General features: G+C 43.3%; 2 protein-coding genes across 11 annotated transcripts in view; one reads left to right on the forward strand and one right to left on the reverse strand.

Annotated features, from left to right (window-relative positions):
• LOC122726615 (SAP30 binding protein) overlaps positions 1-2,775 on the reverse strand; it is a 47,841-nt gene extending 45,066 nt beyond the window's left edge. For 6 of the 7 annotated variants that reach the window (XM_043964445.1, XM_043964442.1, XM_043964444.1 and 3 more), the window contains exons 1-2: positions 2,619-2,775; positions 1,859-1,968 (exon numbers count right to left, since the gene is read on the reverse strand). In XM_043964445.1, coding sequence (XP_043820380.1) covers positions 1,859-1,968; positions 2,619-2,730 — 222 coding nt within the window. In that variant the 5' untranslated portion in view covers positions 2,731-2,775. The remainder of the gene's footprint in view (positions 1-1,858; positions 1,969-2,618) is intronic. The other variant, XM_043964446.1, reaches the window with a different exon arrangement.
• Positions 2,776-2,965: 190 nt separating this feature from the next.
• Positions 2,966-14,187, forward strand: part of RECQL5 (RecQ like helicase 5) — a 37,431-nt gene continuing 26,209 nt past the window's right edge. For 3 of the 4 annotated variants that reach the window (XM_044004958.1, XM_044004959.1, XM_044004962.1), the window contains exons 1-7: positions 2,966-3,124; positions 3,934-4,082; positions 5,024-5,145; positions 8,520-9,038; positions 9,708-9,813; positions 10,149-10,260; positions 11,609-11,771. In XM_044004958.1, coding sequence (XP_043860893.1) covers positions 3,947-4,082; positions 5,024-5,145; positions 8,520-9,038; positions 9,708-9,813; positions 10,149-10,260; positions 11,609-11,771 — 1,158 coding nt within the window. In that variant the 5' untranslated portion in view covers positions 2,966-3,124; positions 3,934-3,946. Of the gene's footprint in view, positions 3,125-3,933; positions 4,083-5,023; positions 5,146-8,132; positions 9,039-9,707; positions 9,814-10,148; positions 10,261-11,608; positions 11,772-14,187 lie in introns of those variants that run through there. The other variant, XM_044004961.1, reaches the window with a different exon arrangement.

A 14,187-nucleotide genomic window follows, 5' to 3' on the forward strand; every position in this document is an offset into this window, starting at 1 on the left:
GTCTATAAACAAAGGAATTTTATTTTAATACAAATACTTAAAAATAAGTGGCATAGGACCAATCTCCAGTTTTTTTAAATTAAAAAAAGAATCATGTTTATTGGAAATACATATCCAAATACAATTACATCTTGGAATGTCCATGTTCAGACCAGAAAATCAAGTGGCTTTTACCAGCAAAAATAAAAAAAAAAAAACCTCAGTAGAAACAAAATGAAAATTATAAGCCAATGAAATATGGTACAATGATTACAAAATAGCTGTTAGTTAAGCAAGTACCTACTTGAGTAGAGTAGAAAACAACATGCAGTTTACTTTACAACTACAGACAACTCTTGATTATCAGGAGAAATGGAAAGCAAGGAATTTGAAGGAGAGAGCCAAATGCAGCAGATAATGAAAATTTCCTTTTTTATTTGGCTTAGAGGTAATTTTTATACTTGCATTTTAATGTCATATCTAACATTCTAGCAACTCATATGTTGTTGTTCAGTCCTTTAATCGTGTCTGACTCTTTGTGACAAGTCCAGGGGGTTTTCTTGACAAAGATATTAGAGTGGTTTGTCATTTTCTTCTTCAGTGTGTTCCCTTTTTACAGAAGAGGAATTGAGACAAATGGGGATTAAGGGACTTATCAGGATCACAAATCTAATAAGTGTCTGAGGTCATACTTGAACCCAGATCTTCCTGACTCCAGGTCTGGTGCTCTTTCCATTGTACCACCTTGGTGCCCAATTCATATTACTGTCCAAAATACAGTACTGTGAATACCCAATTCAGAAGTTAGTAAAGTTGGTCAGTTTTTCCATCATGTTTATGACTCAACTGTTCTCTTTATTTAGCTTCGGGTCACATAGTAGGGGAGGGACTGTTTACTGGTGGAAAGACTCAGGCTAGGTAACCGGCCTGCTTACTTCCATTCAGCAACCTGAGATTTAAGTGTCTATTCACTCATCCTGTCAGTCTGGCTCACATTACTCTAGAGCTGTTTTGTTATACTGAGTTAAAGAGGGAATGTCAAACTTCTTTAATTTCCAATTCTTATTGTGCTTTGGTTCAAGTAAGGGTCAAAAAGGTGATGTCAGCAAAGTTACTAAACAAACTGTCAACAGCACAGTTAAACAGATAAGGTAATAAATTCAAGTATTTGGAAATAAAAGATTTCCCTTCCTAGGTTTTAAAATGAGAAATTAAAGATCTCACTTGAATAGTAGGCCACAAGGTGGCACAGTGGAAAGAGTCCTGGACTTGGGAGTCAGAGAGACCTGGGTTAAAATCTCAACTCCCAAACTTCATAGCTGTGTGATCTGAAGCAGCCACAACCTCCTCCAGCCTTCATCTCTTCATCTATAAAATTGGGGCAACAAAAGCAGCTGCCTCACAGATATGTGATAAGGATTAAATGAAATACTCTTTGCCAACCTTAAAAATTATAAGTCCCAAGGAATAGAAAGATAATAAAGAGTTGACTTCAGAGACAGAATATCATGATAACAGAAACTAAAGCACTTCTGGAAATGGAATGGATTGTATGAACAGGGAAGACTAAGCCAACACTAAATGCCTCTAGATTGCTGGGTTGAATACAGTGGTCTTGTCTGTCCCGTTCAACCCTCCCCTCATCTTGCCTCAAAAATTTGACTAAAAGTTAAGCCCAAATTGGGGGGAAAACCACAACCAATTACACCACTGAAATTTAACCCAGTATCTTCATCTAATGGTGAGGGAAAAAAGGTTTAAGGAACAGCTTAGCAATGAGAAAAAGGAAGTACTATGGGTCCATCTCAGGAAAGGAGTTTCCAGTGAACAGAAGGTGATGCCTTTGGGCAGCTTTGGATTATAGAACATAAGTACCTACCGACTGTCTGCTGTTTTCTTCGTCCTCTTCCTCATAACCATCTTCATCTCCCTCAAGTCGAGAAAAATCATCATCTCCATAGGCTTCTGACACTAAGCCACCTTTTTCCTCTAACCCAGAGGAAGAAAGAAAAATGAGTGGGGATGGGGAGAGCACAAATACTACTATCAGTGATCTTGAGTGGCTGGAACCACCTCTGCAGGTAAAAGGAAAACTGCTGCCTAAGCCTCATTCCTAGTCACACCATCCTACTATAGAAATAGCTAAAGGCCTTTAGCTTATCGTTTAGTTGAGGGAACGAGACTAATAGACTAAACCAAAAACTACCTTCTCAATTTTGGGTCCTGACTGACTTCGGTAGGAGTTCTTTAGTCACAAATGGGGTGAGTTTTAATGGATCGTCAGAGGCCCAGATCACAACTTCAAGGCTCCCGTCTTAACATAAAGAGATGGAGATGGGAATGAAATCACTGTGCCCATCAAGCTGCCTCCTTAACCCCGGATGCCTGGAAAAGGTAGAACTCAATCCCCTCGTGTGCCAAACGGGGAGACTGAGGCCCTGGAAGAATGAAACAGCTGCCTTGGGCGCCGCGCCCCTAGTCTCGCAGGAATTGGGGTGGGGGGTCGGCCTCGGCGATCCTGCGGGTACAGGAGGGAAGGCTCCGCCTCTTTCCCCACCAACCCCCTTCCCTTTCTTTCCCTTCCTTTTCTACTTGAGTGGCGGGCTCGGGTCAGAGCTTCGCGCTTCCCCAAGCCTTACCCGCTGCTGTCGCGCTCCCAGCCGCTTCCACTCCAGCCTCGCTGTCCGACTCGGGCTCCGAATCCTCCGCGTAAACCGCCAGCGACGACAGTACATTCCTCTTACCAGCCATCTTCCTCCCTCCCGGCGCTGGCGCTCCCAAATGACGCAGAGACGCCGCACTCGTTATTTCGAGGGAGCGCGCTCTTCCTACCGGAAGTCCAATGACCCCCTCACTTCCTCCCTCCCTGACCTTTTGGGTAGTACAAGAAGCCAATCAAAAAAGCGAACTCCTTCCTGTTCCCGCCCCCACCTTACGCGTTCTACCCTCCCCACGGCAGCCCTGTGACTCCATCTTCGTGCGACGTGGGAGTTGTGTGTGGGTCTGAGTCCCTGAGCGGTGCGAGTCTGAAGGAGATTGGCTAGTTCGGGATTTCTGAGGTCTCTCGGCCGCGGGACTCCCCGGGCTTCTAGAATAGCTCTGGGGTAGTGGGCTCGCGGTCCGCAGCGTGGCTTCGGCCGCACCGATATCCTGGGCTGGGGAGGAGATGCCTTTAGAAAGGAGGGGAGCAGAGAGAAAGTGAAAGGGAATGTGTGTGTGTGTGTGTGTGTGTGTGTGTGTGTGTACGTACGTACGTGTACGTACAGAAAAAGTATGTGTATATGTCTGTGCTCGTGTCTTTACGTGTGTTTATGTAAGAGGGGGAGGGCAAGGTTCGGAGGAAAAAAGTGAGACGAGAGAGAAGTTGGATGAGACTGGTCAGGGTGCTGGAGAAAGAGGAATGAGGTCAAGGGTAGGGGGCATGGTGTGGAATAAAAGAGTCAGAGTCCCGGGGGAAGGAGAATTAAGAGGAGATTAAGGCATAGTGGTATAATTAGAAGTGCAATGGAAGGGGAAAGGGGAGGGGCCGTTCAGAATCTGGGGGATCCGAAGGACGTGAGGGTCCAGAGGTTGCCAGTCCTCTCACATGAATGGAGAGCCTTCCAGGCTGTGCTTGTGACAGCTGTTAGCACCTCTCTTTTCAACAGTATAGGAGTGGGGACTACCGGACCCTGCGGGGAGAACAAACTATCCCATTCCCCAGGACTAATCACTAAAGATTTGTGTCTGATTTCTTGCCTTGGGTCTAATTAAGAGAACATGACCCCAGGGAGAAATGTAGGTTGAATTTTTACTTTTGTGATTGAGTTTTCCTAAGAAGGTGAGAGTGGAAAGTGTAGTTTGGGATAGGTATCACACGTGAAAGTGCTGTCATAAAGAGGGAAGTAGAGTATAATTAGAGAATTGTTCTTATGCAGTCATGCAGTCTTCATTTTTGCCTTAACTTTTGGCCACCATCTCTCTGAAGATGAGTGCCTGCCCGTATTCTTCCCTTTTCTCCTCTGGTCCTGAGCAACGTGTCAGGAGCACACTTAAGAAGATCTTTGGGTTTGACTCATTTAAGACCACCTTGCAGGAGAGTGCCACCATGGCAGTGGTTAAAGGTAACATACCACCAACGTTGGTGAAACCCCAGGGATACCATCCTTTGAGGTTGTGCTAGCAGTGCTGCTGCCCTGCACTCTTCCCTTCCCTTCCAATTTAAGTCCTTTAAGTCTGGAAAGCGAACATTCCATAGACCTGCCCTCTTAGCATAGGTTCTAGATAATATGCCACAACAAGCAACTTGGTTCAACATTCTATAGTAGGGATACATCCCAAGTGACCCCAAAAGCATCTGGTCTTCCACTGTTTGTTTTTGGTTTTGTTTTACTTTTGTGAATTTGGTGCTAGAATGACTAGTTTCTGTTATTAACTTGCTGGGTTGCCTGTCAAGCATTGTGAGATATCTGTCCATGAAGGGAAAGGAGGGAACAATAGTGCTAACTTCTGAAGTAATGTAAGATGGATATTGTGAGTTAAATCTTCAAATAAATGGATCTTGCTAAGTGCAAAACAGAAGTATTACTATCGATGCATTTAGAAATTAAAGATGCTACCCCCAGAGGAGGCATCACAGTTAGTCATCCCCATGCCAACACTTCCCACTCCTCTCTAGCTGTATTTATTTACTTTAATGGATGTTCTATCCAACCATCCACAACCCAGCTTATTTGGACTTTTCTGGTTTAGTTTCTGTCAGTATCAGAAAGGTTAAGGGGTCACAACCCCTCAGCGCCTAGGTTTCTTTATCTGTAAGAAGGAGATATTCATGTTTGCTCAATCTTCACAGAATTGATTTGAGAAAACTGACTATTACATCCCAATGAAATATAGAATGGAATGTAGTATGCAGACTTTAAAGCAGCTATGGAATTATCAGCGTTTACTATTATTCCTTATGAAAATGTTTCAGTGGTACCAGAACTTAGAGTCCCCTGGCCCTGTCCTCAAGAAATTCCCTTCCCCCAAAGGTAAAAAGGGTAAAATACTGTTGTCTTCACAGGTGAAAAGGATGTGTTCGTGTGCATGCCCACAGGGGCAGGGAAATCCTTGTGCTACCAGCTTCCTGCGCTGCTGGCCGCAGGTATCACCATTGTGATCTCTCCACTTATTGCTCTGATTCAGGTGAGACTTGGGGTAATGAAGAAATGAAACCCCCCAAAAAGGGAAGATTGTCCAGGTGGAAGTTTCGTTTCCCCTTTTGGGGTTTCCCCTTCTTGTCATCTTTGATTTGCCTGTCTTGTTTATCAGTTTTTACAGAGTAAGGATGCAACTACAGTTTGTGTAGCTGGTGTATCATCAAATTTGGATGTGTCATGAAGATATCATTGGTGTATTTCAGCAGTGTTGTGTTTTCTTGTTTTTCATAGTCAATTTTTGAACAGGCAAGTGAGGTAGTAATGATCATGATAAAGAAAGGAAAAAGTAAAAGGATGCTTGGGACTGTTTGGGGACAGAGAGAATGGGTGGGTGACTAGACAGGAAAAGACCCTTGGTATTGTCAGGACCTTTGTAAGGTCACAGGTTTGTCATAAAAGAAAAAAAAAGTTGGAAAACACTAGCTCAGATCTTGGCACCATCTGTGTGTTTTAACTGTTAACAGCTCAAATGGACTAATTAGGGCAGTTTGGCTTTCTTGAGAAACTTTTTAGAAGACTGATGATAAAACATACTTTTTACTTCTTGGCAGAGAAATGATGAACTAGAGGGACAGAACAAAGCAGGCATCCCCAGACATGGCCATATCTTGGTTTGTTTTGCTTGCCTTTGTTTGTATTTGTTCTAAGGGAAGGGAGGGTGGTTTAGTACCTTGATAGTGATAGACATGAAGGGAAAGAGCATCAATAAAACATTTTTGAAAAATAGGTAGATGGGGATGGGGGCGGCAAAAAGGGATACAAACAAAATCATTTTTTTGTTCAGTCGTTTTTCACTTGTGTTTGACTCTTTGTGACTCCATTTGGGATTTCCTGGCAAAGATGCTGGAGTGGTTTTGCCGTTTCCTTCTCTAGCTCATTCCAGATGAGGAAACTGAGGCAAACAGGGTGAAGTTACTTGTCCAGGGTCACACAACTAGTAAATGTCTGAGGTCAAATTTGAACTCAGGAAGATGAGTCAGGTGGCTGCACAGCAGATAGAGCAGTGGGCCTGGAGTTAAGAAGACTTACTTTCATGAGTAGAAATCTGACCTCAGTTACTAGCTATGTGAGCTTGGGCAAGTCATTTAAGTTAACCCTCTTTGCCTCAATTTCCTCATCTGGAAAATGAGCTGTAGAAGAAAATGGCAAACCACTACAGCATTTTTGCCAAGAAAACCCCAAATGGTGTTACGAAGAGTCAGACATGACTGAAAAATACTGAACTGAATTTTATAATTACTTTTTTTTAAAACATTTTTTTCTTTTTATTTATTTATTTGTCTTTTCCTTTATTTGTTTGGTTGGTTTGGTTTTTAGAATTTATTTATTTATGGGGCAGCTAGGTGGTGCAGTAGATAGAGCACTGGCCCTGGATTCAAGAGTACCTGAGTTCAAATCTGGCCTCAGACACTTGACACTTACTAGCTGTGTGACCCTGGGCAAGTCACTTAACCCCAATTTCCTCACCAAAAAACCCCACAAAAACAAAACAAAACAAAAAAAAGGAATTTATTTATTTATTTAGAATTTTTCCCAAGTTACATGTAAAAAACAAAACAAAACAAATTTTTTCACATTGATTTTTTTTTTACAACTTTGTGTTCTGGGGGCACTTAAGTGGCGAAGTAGATAAAGCACCGGCCCTGGATTCAGGAGGACCTGAGTTCAAATCTAACCTCAGACACTTGACACTTACTAGCTGTGTGACCCTGGGCAAGTCACTTAACCCCCATTGCCCCGCAAAACCCCCCCAAAAAAACAAGAAAAAAACTTTGTGTTCCAAATTTCCTTCCTCCCTCCTCACCCCTCCTTAAGAAATCAAGCAATTCAATGTAAGTTATACATGTGCAGTCATGCAAAACATCTTCACATTAGGTTGTGAAAGAAAACAAACAAAATAACTTTAGAAAGAGGAATTAACAAGTAAAATTATACTTCAATCTGTATTCAGATACCATCAGTTCTTTTTCTGTTGATAGTTTGCATTTTTCATACGTCCTTCTGATAGCATCCTGCTCATCGTTTCTTTCACAATTACTATTGCTAACTATATTACCCTCCATCCTATTCCCTCCCCTTGATATTTACTCTATTTTCTATCTTCTTTCACCCTATCCCTCCTCAAAAGTATTCTGCTTTTTACTACCCCCTCCCCCAATCTGCCTTCTCTTCCTTCACTTCTCTCCCCTTATCCCTTTCCCCTCCTACTTTCCCTCAGGGCAAAATATGTTACTATACCCACTTGAGTGTGCATGTTATTCCCTCTTTGAGCCAATTTTGATGAGAGTAAGGCTCACTCACTCTCCTGCTCCTTCCCCATCACAAGCTTTTTCTTGTTTCCTTTATGTGAGCTACTTTACCACATTCCACCTTTCCCTTTCCCTTTCTTCTAGTGCCTTCCTCTTATTCCATAACTTTATTTTAAAGATGTCATCATGGGTCAGCTAGGTGACACAGTGGACAAAGCACCAGCCCTGGACCCAGGAGGCCCTGAGCCCAAATCTGGCCCCAGATATAAGCCACCCCACCCTGCCTGCCCCCACAAAACTTTTTTAAAGCCACTGTTTTCAATAGAAATTGTTTCCTAAGCAATCCTCTTTCATGTTCTGTGAATCTTGAGATGACTATGTTTATGATAAAGTTCACAATAAAGAAAGAAAATTCAAAGAAAAAAAGAATTCTCCCTCCTACTTGAGAGTTCCTGTTTTTATGCGTGGAGAATAGATATGGTAGACAGGTGGCATATTCTATCGATAGAACTAAGGGTGTATTCTTTACATTTATTTGCCCTTAGCCTTCTCTCAGCTCACTTTCCAGCTTTCTTTGAATATGTGATGGTTGTACAATGAGCCGGGATCCTCTGTTGCTCGCAGCTTGGTCTAGGATGTTGGAAGGAGGCATTTCAGTTAGATCTTGAAAAGCCTGAGCTTTCCTGTTTTCTGTTTACTGATCATCTGGTTTATCTGCATATAGGAGGAGCCATCTGGGATGGAGAAGAGTCTCTGCCTAGCCAGGAGGAAGAACCCATGTGACTTTGTGCTGTTCCTTCACCCTACTTAACCCTTGACCTTTCCTACAGCCATACTTCCCAAAGTTTTTCTCCCATTTTGATCTTGGTCGTCTTAGAAAGGGCATCAGGATATCAATACCATAAAAATAATGGGGTTTTTTTCCTTTTACAAAATTTGAGAGTCATGAGCACAGCCAATGAGGTATGAGTGGTAAGAGGGGAAACTTACCCTTTAATAAAGTAGAGGTGTCTTATAGGCCAGAAGAACTGATTAGAGGTGGGGATTACCCTTGGGGATTTATATGAGTTATTGAGTCCTAAGAGCAGAATTTGCCTTTCTCTTTATTCAGGACCAGGTAGATCACTTGTTGGCCTTGAAGGTACGTGTATGCTCTCTGAACTCCAAATTAACGGCTCAAGAGAGAAAGAAAATTCTAATGGACCTGGAGAATGAAAAGCCACAGACTAAGCTCTTATATATCACTCCTGAAATGGCTGCCTCTGCCTCCTTTCAGCCCATTCTGAACTCACTAGTATCCCGACACCTTCTTTCCTACCTGGTGGTAGATGAGGCTCATTGTGTCTCCCAATGGGGGCATGACTTCCGACCTGATTACCTCCGGCTGGGTGCCCTGAGGAAAAGAATACCCCACGCCCCTTGTGTGGCTTTGACAGCCACAGCTACCCAGCAAGTTCAGGAGGATGTGGTCACTGCCTTGAAGTTGCGACAGCCAGTTGCCATCTTCAGGACACCCTGTTTCCGGGCCAACCTCTTCTATGATGTGCAGTTCAAGGACCTGCTTGGTAATCCCTATGGAAACCTCAAGGACTTCTGCCTGAAGGCACTTGGGCAGAAAAACGACAAAGGGGTAAATGATTATTGAGAACAGGATACAGGGAAACTATCAGATCTTCGGGATTTGACCTCTAGGTCCTGCACTCTGCATTACACAGATGAAAACTGGTTTCCAGAGGCTGTTTCTCCTCTCTGGCTTTCTTGGCTGGTAGTGGCAATAGCTTCTTAAAAACTTAGGGAACTCATGAGTTTTTGTTTTCTAGAGTTTTCCTTTTTTCTGATTCTCTTTATCCTAGATTTTTCCTTGAAGGGTAAAAGAGTAGACCCTACTGCTGTGTGGGAACTTTGAAAATCTGAATGAAGAGAAGGAATGAGATGGTGGGATTAAAAAGCCTGGGCTCGGGGTAGCTAGGTAGCTCAGTGGACAAAGCACCGGCCCTGGATTCAGGAGGACCTGAGTTCAAATCTGGCCTCAGAAGCTTGACACTTACTTGCTGTGTGACTCTAGGCAAGTCACTTAACCCCCATTGCCCTGAAAAAAAAAATAGAAAAAAGCTTGGGCTCAACTTTTTTTTTCTCCTATTGTATCCCAAGTCAGAATGGCCCCTGGTAACATTGATTCCCTGTTTGTGCATATAGCCCTGAAGAGATTGTAGGAACTATTAAGAGGAAAAGCCTGTGGTGGCTGGGATCATTTTGTTCCTTTTAACACTGATTATATCTGGATCTCTTTCTCCTGCAGGCTTTTCCCGGTTGTGGCATTGTGTACTGCAGGATGCGGGAGGTCTGTGAACAGGTGGCGACAGAGCTCAGCTCCAGGGGCATAAAAGCCAAGGCTTACCATGCAGGTATAGGGGGCCATGGAGACCAGTCCTATGCAGTTTCAGAACCTCCTTAATGGAACCCACCCGGTCCTCCCTGCCTCCTGGTAGTTGATTTGTATGTCATCCCTTTTTGTCTACAAAAAGAACCAGAGAACTGGGCTTAAGGCCTCAGAAGGAAGGAACTGGGGCTAAAGTGAGGTTTAAAATGAGATTTGTGGGTCTGATTTTTCAAACACTCCTCTGAGTCTCCCTGTCATTGCAACTAGTTAATATTTCAAACTCCTTGGGACACCGATAGGGGCACCCCAAGAACTTCATGCTCCTTTCCGAGCTCTCACTTTCCTTTGGTCCTTCCACAGGGCTCAAGGCCGAAGACAGGATGTTAGTGCAAAATGAGTGGATGGAGGAGAAGGTTCCTGTCATTGTTGCAACCATCAGTTTTGGGATGGGGGTGGACAAAGCGAATGTCAGGTGGGCAGTTATCCTGGCTTAAATGGTTGGGTGAGTCCTGGGGGACTGTCCAAGGGCTGGCCATCCAGTATCTTACCCAAAGAAACAGGCTGGTGTTCTCCCTCCAGTGTCAGAAAGGGGGGCAGCTCTTTAGGGAGTTCAGAGGGGTCTGCTGTTTTCTACTGGGCCACTTGCAATACTGTCTTGTGGCTGAATAAAGAAGGCAGGGAAGTGGCAGAACAGTCAGCCCAACCTAAACATAGATACTGTGTACTGGCTAGAAAGCCTGGCTGTTAGTAGATATTGGGGGCATTAAGCAATTGAATAGCACCTTAGAAGTATTTGGGAGTAAAGAATTTATTATCTTCTTGTTACTATTTACCGATAATCCAGAGAATTATAGGGTTAATGTTAACTTTTTAAAGTCTACATTTGAAAATAGTTCTTAGTAATATTTGACTCCCAACCATGGACGTAACTATTTATTGGGAAGCATTTTGGTCTGAAGGCCAAAGGGGATTAGTATCTTGACTCTTTGTTTCCAAATATATACCAGAGTTCTTAAAGTTCCCTAATGAATACCTCTGGGTTAGGCTGCCATATAGCACTGATAGGACACAGGTACCTATTCCCTCCTTGCCCCAAAACCCTTATCCCCTCTTACATTATGTACCCCCTTCTGGCTCATCTGTTGCCCTCAACATCGAGGAGAGAGACTTGATGTTTTGGTAATAATCAGCAGGTATTTATTAGCCACTCACTAATCCAAGCCCTGTGCTATATAAACCCTTGGAATAAAAAGAAAAGGCAAAAACATAGTTAAGGAGTTCCTATTCTAATGGTGGGGGCAACATGCAAAGAACTACATCCATGGTTTCTACAGTGTAAATGGAAGGTAATCTTAGAGGATGGGCACTAGCAGTGGAGAGAAACACTGGGAAGGGCTCCTGCAGATGGTAGGATTTGCATTGAGTCTTCTGAGTCCTAAAGGAAGGCAGGAGGGAGAGTATTCCAGGTGCGGGGGTCATGGACAGTGCAAAAGTACAAAGAATGGGTAGGGATTGTCATGTTCAGGGAATAGCTAGTAGGCCAGAGGAGCTGTATGATAAAGCTCATGGAGAAGAACAGAGTATAACATACTGGAGAGATAGGAAGGATCCAGGTTGGGAAGGGTTTTAAATGCCAAACAGAGCATTTTATATTTTATGCTAAGGGCAGAAGGGAGGTACACGGTCGGGCCTGTGCTTTAGGAAAGTTGGGGTGATTGGAGTGAGGAGAGACTTGAAGCAGGGAGACCAAGCACAAGGTTGGATCACCCCTCTTCTCAGCTCTTCATTTCTCCATTAATTTTTTACTCTGGGTCCTGCAGATTTGTTGCCCACTGGAATATCGCCAAGTCAATGGCTGCATATTACCAAGAATCTGGACGAGCTGGGAGGGATGGACAGCCTTCTTGGTGCCGCCTCTATTACTCCAGGAATGACCGGGATCAAGTCAGCTTTCTGATAAAGAAGGAGATCTCAAAACTGCAGGTGAGGCTTGGGTAGCAGTTGCCCAAATTTTCTGCCCTCTTCTCAGTCTAAGCCTTTCTGTCTGTCTCTCGAAATTCATTTATTTACCCCAAGGGTCAGTTATTATTTCTGTCAAAACTTAAAGTCATGGTGTAAGGTAATATTTAAACAAACGATTCCTTTGAATTTATTAAAACAAAACAAAACAATTCCTTCAGAAATTGGTTCATTAGGCTAAGTAGTTTTTCTTTGCTACAGACATTACCCTTAACATTTCTATGGGTGACAGTTGTTGCCAGTCCTCAATCCTGAGTATCTTCTAGGGTCTGTTTAGTTCTAACAAACATACCAAACCCTTAAAATTTACATTTGCCTCTCAAGCATTACAAAGAGAATACTGTTTGAACTACAAAGATCCTACCTAAATCCTTGTTCTTCAGAATACACTTAAAGAGAAAAAAAAAGACCTGGTGTGCTTATCTTGCCCAGACTAGACATGCAGAGGCTATTCATGAGTCCAAACCCACTCTAATTTGCACAGAAGTTCTGACCTACTCTGTTTCCAATCTAGGCTGGTTCATCCCTGCTAATGCAGCCTGGTGTGTAAGCCACCCTTCCTTCTCAGGGCTCATCATATTAATTAGTGTTGAACTGAGCGCAGACACTTGGGCAGCTCTAGCCCACTTAAATAGTCTAGAAGTGAAAAATGAGCATTTGTAGAGATTTGCCAGTTTTACTCAGATTCACAGACATTTGACCTCCTCAATAGCCTGATAAACTTCTTAATAGAACAAAGCATTGAGGGAGTACTGGGACGTTATTGATCTGTCCTTAAAAAGACCCCCAAGGTGAGGACTACTGTTGTGCAACAGCAAATTCGACATTCTGCATCTTCGATAAAGGTACCTTATCTATAGTTGCTCTTTGGCAGCTCCCATGTTACAGCCTGCATCAGAGTATTGAGTCCATAATTGAGCAATAAGAATATGTGATCGCTTTTGTTTCTCAAACTGTCTTACCTTGGAATGATGTTTACCTTCGTAATGATGTGTGTTTAAGTTTTCAGACTTAGTCTTGGCATTGAAGATTACAATTTGAGCAGGTTAAGGTATTGGCCACTCAAGTTAATTCCCCACCCTTTCCATCAGCCCAGACAAAGGCCAGTTCCTCAAAACTACATCCAATTTCAGTAGTATTGTTTGGTTGGTTATGTTGTAACCCTGGCTCAATATGTTTCTGCTTAAAAAAGAAACTAACCAGAAATTTATAGCACAGAACTCTAAGATTCAATAGGTCCACATTTTCATCATGCATCCTGCCTTCTGTCCTCTCTCAGGAGGTAGGTAGTCAAGTGTAGCTCAAGGAGTATTCAGACTTCAGCTCTCCCTTTTTTTTTTTTTTTTGCCTTTTTTTTTTTTTTTTGCAGGGCAATGGGGGTTAAGTGACTTGCCCAGGGTCACACAGCCAGTAAGTGTCAAATGTCTGAGGTTGGATTTGAACTCAGGTACTCCTGAATCCAGGGCTGGTGCTTTATCCACTGCGCCACCTGGCTGCCCCTCAGCTCTCCCTTCTGAGCCAAGTAACTGGTTCTCCAGTTTAATATTCAGGTGAGGCACCTTTTTTCAAGTGGCAGCATGAGAAGGCCTCTTCTAGCAATCTGAGCCTTTTTCTTTCTCTCTTTTTGAGCCCTCAGTTTTAGGCTAAAGGGATGCTCTTAGATCTGGGCCATCAGTCAAGCATGGAAGGTCAGCAAGTATTGATTAAGCATGTAATATGTTCCAGGACTGTGTAAGCAGTGAGAATATAAATACAAGCAAAAATAAGGACTTGGAGCTTATGTGAGAACACAACACAAAAAAGGAACTTGAAAAGCTGGGAGGAGGGAAGGGGTGATCAGGTATAGTGGAGAAAGAAGAGAACCAAGAATGGAGCTCAGGGAGGAACGAATGAAGGAAAATAACTGGCCTGGGTATTTTCCTTAAAATGGAGGTTCTGGGATGTACTGACCAATCAGAGGCAGGGACTGCAGAGCCAGTGTAATCTTCCATGGCGAGGTCACTTAACTGAAGGGAATCTCAGAAGCCATCTAGTCCTTCCCCCAACAACTGGGCAGCCAGCATTGCCTCTACCTCCTGAGCCATCCACATTTCTTAGGTTAAGCCTGGATTTGTCCCTCTGTAACTTCCACCCCTCATGCTTGCTTCTGCTTTCTCCAGAGAACACATCTGATCCCTCTTCTGTGTGGCAGTCTTTTAGATAGCATATGTTCAAAGACATCTGAGTCAGGAATGCTCATCTTTTCAAATCTGGCCTCAGATACTTACTAGCTATGTGACCCTGGGCAAGTCACTTCACTCTGCTTGTCCCAGTTTCATCTGTAAAATGAGCTGGAGAAGGACATGGCAAACCACTCCAGTATCTCTGCCAAGAAAACCCC

This window comes from Dromiciops gliroides, chromosome 4, assembly GCF_019393635.1.
Source record: "Dromiciops gliroides isolate mDroGli1 chromosome 4, mDroGli1.pri, whole genome shotgun sequence".
Lineage (NCBI taxonomy): Eukaryota > Metazoa > Chordata > Mammalia > Microbiotheria > Microbiotheriidae > Dromiciops > Dromiciops gliroides.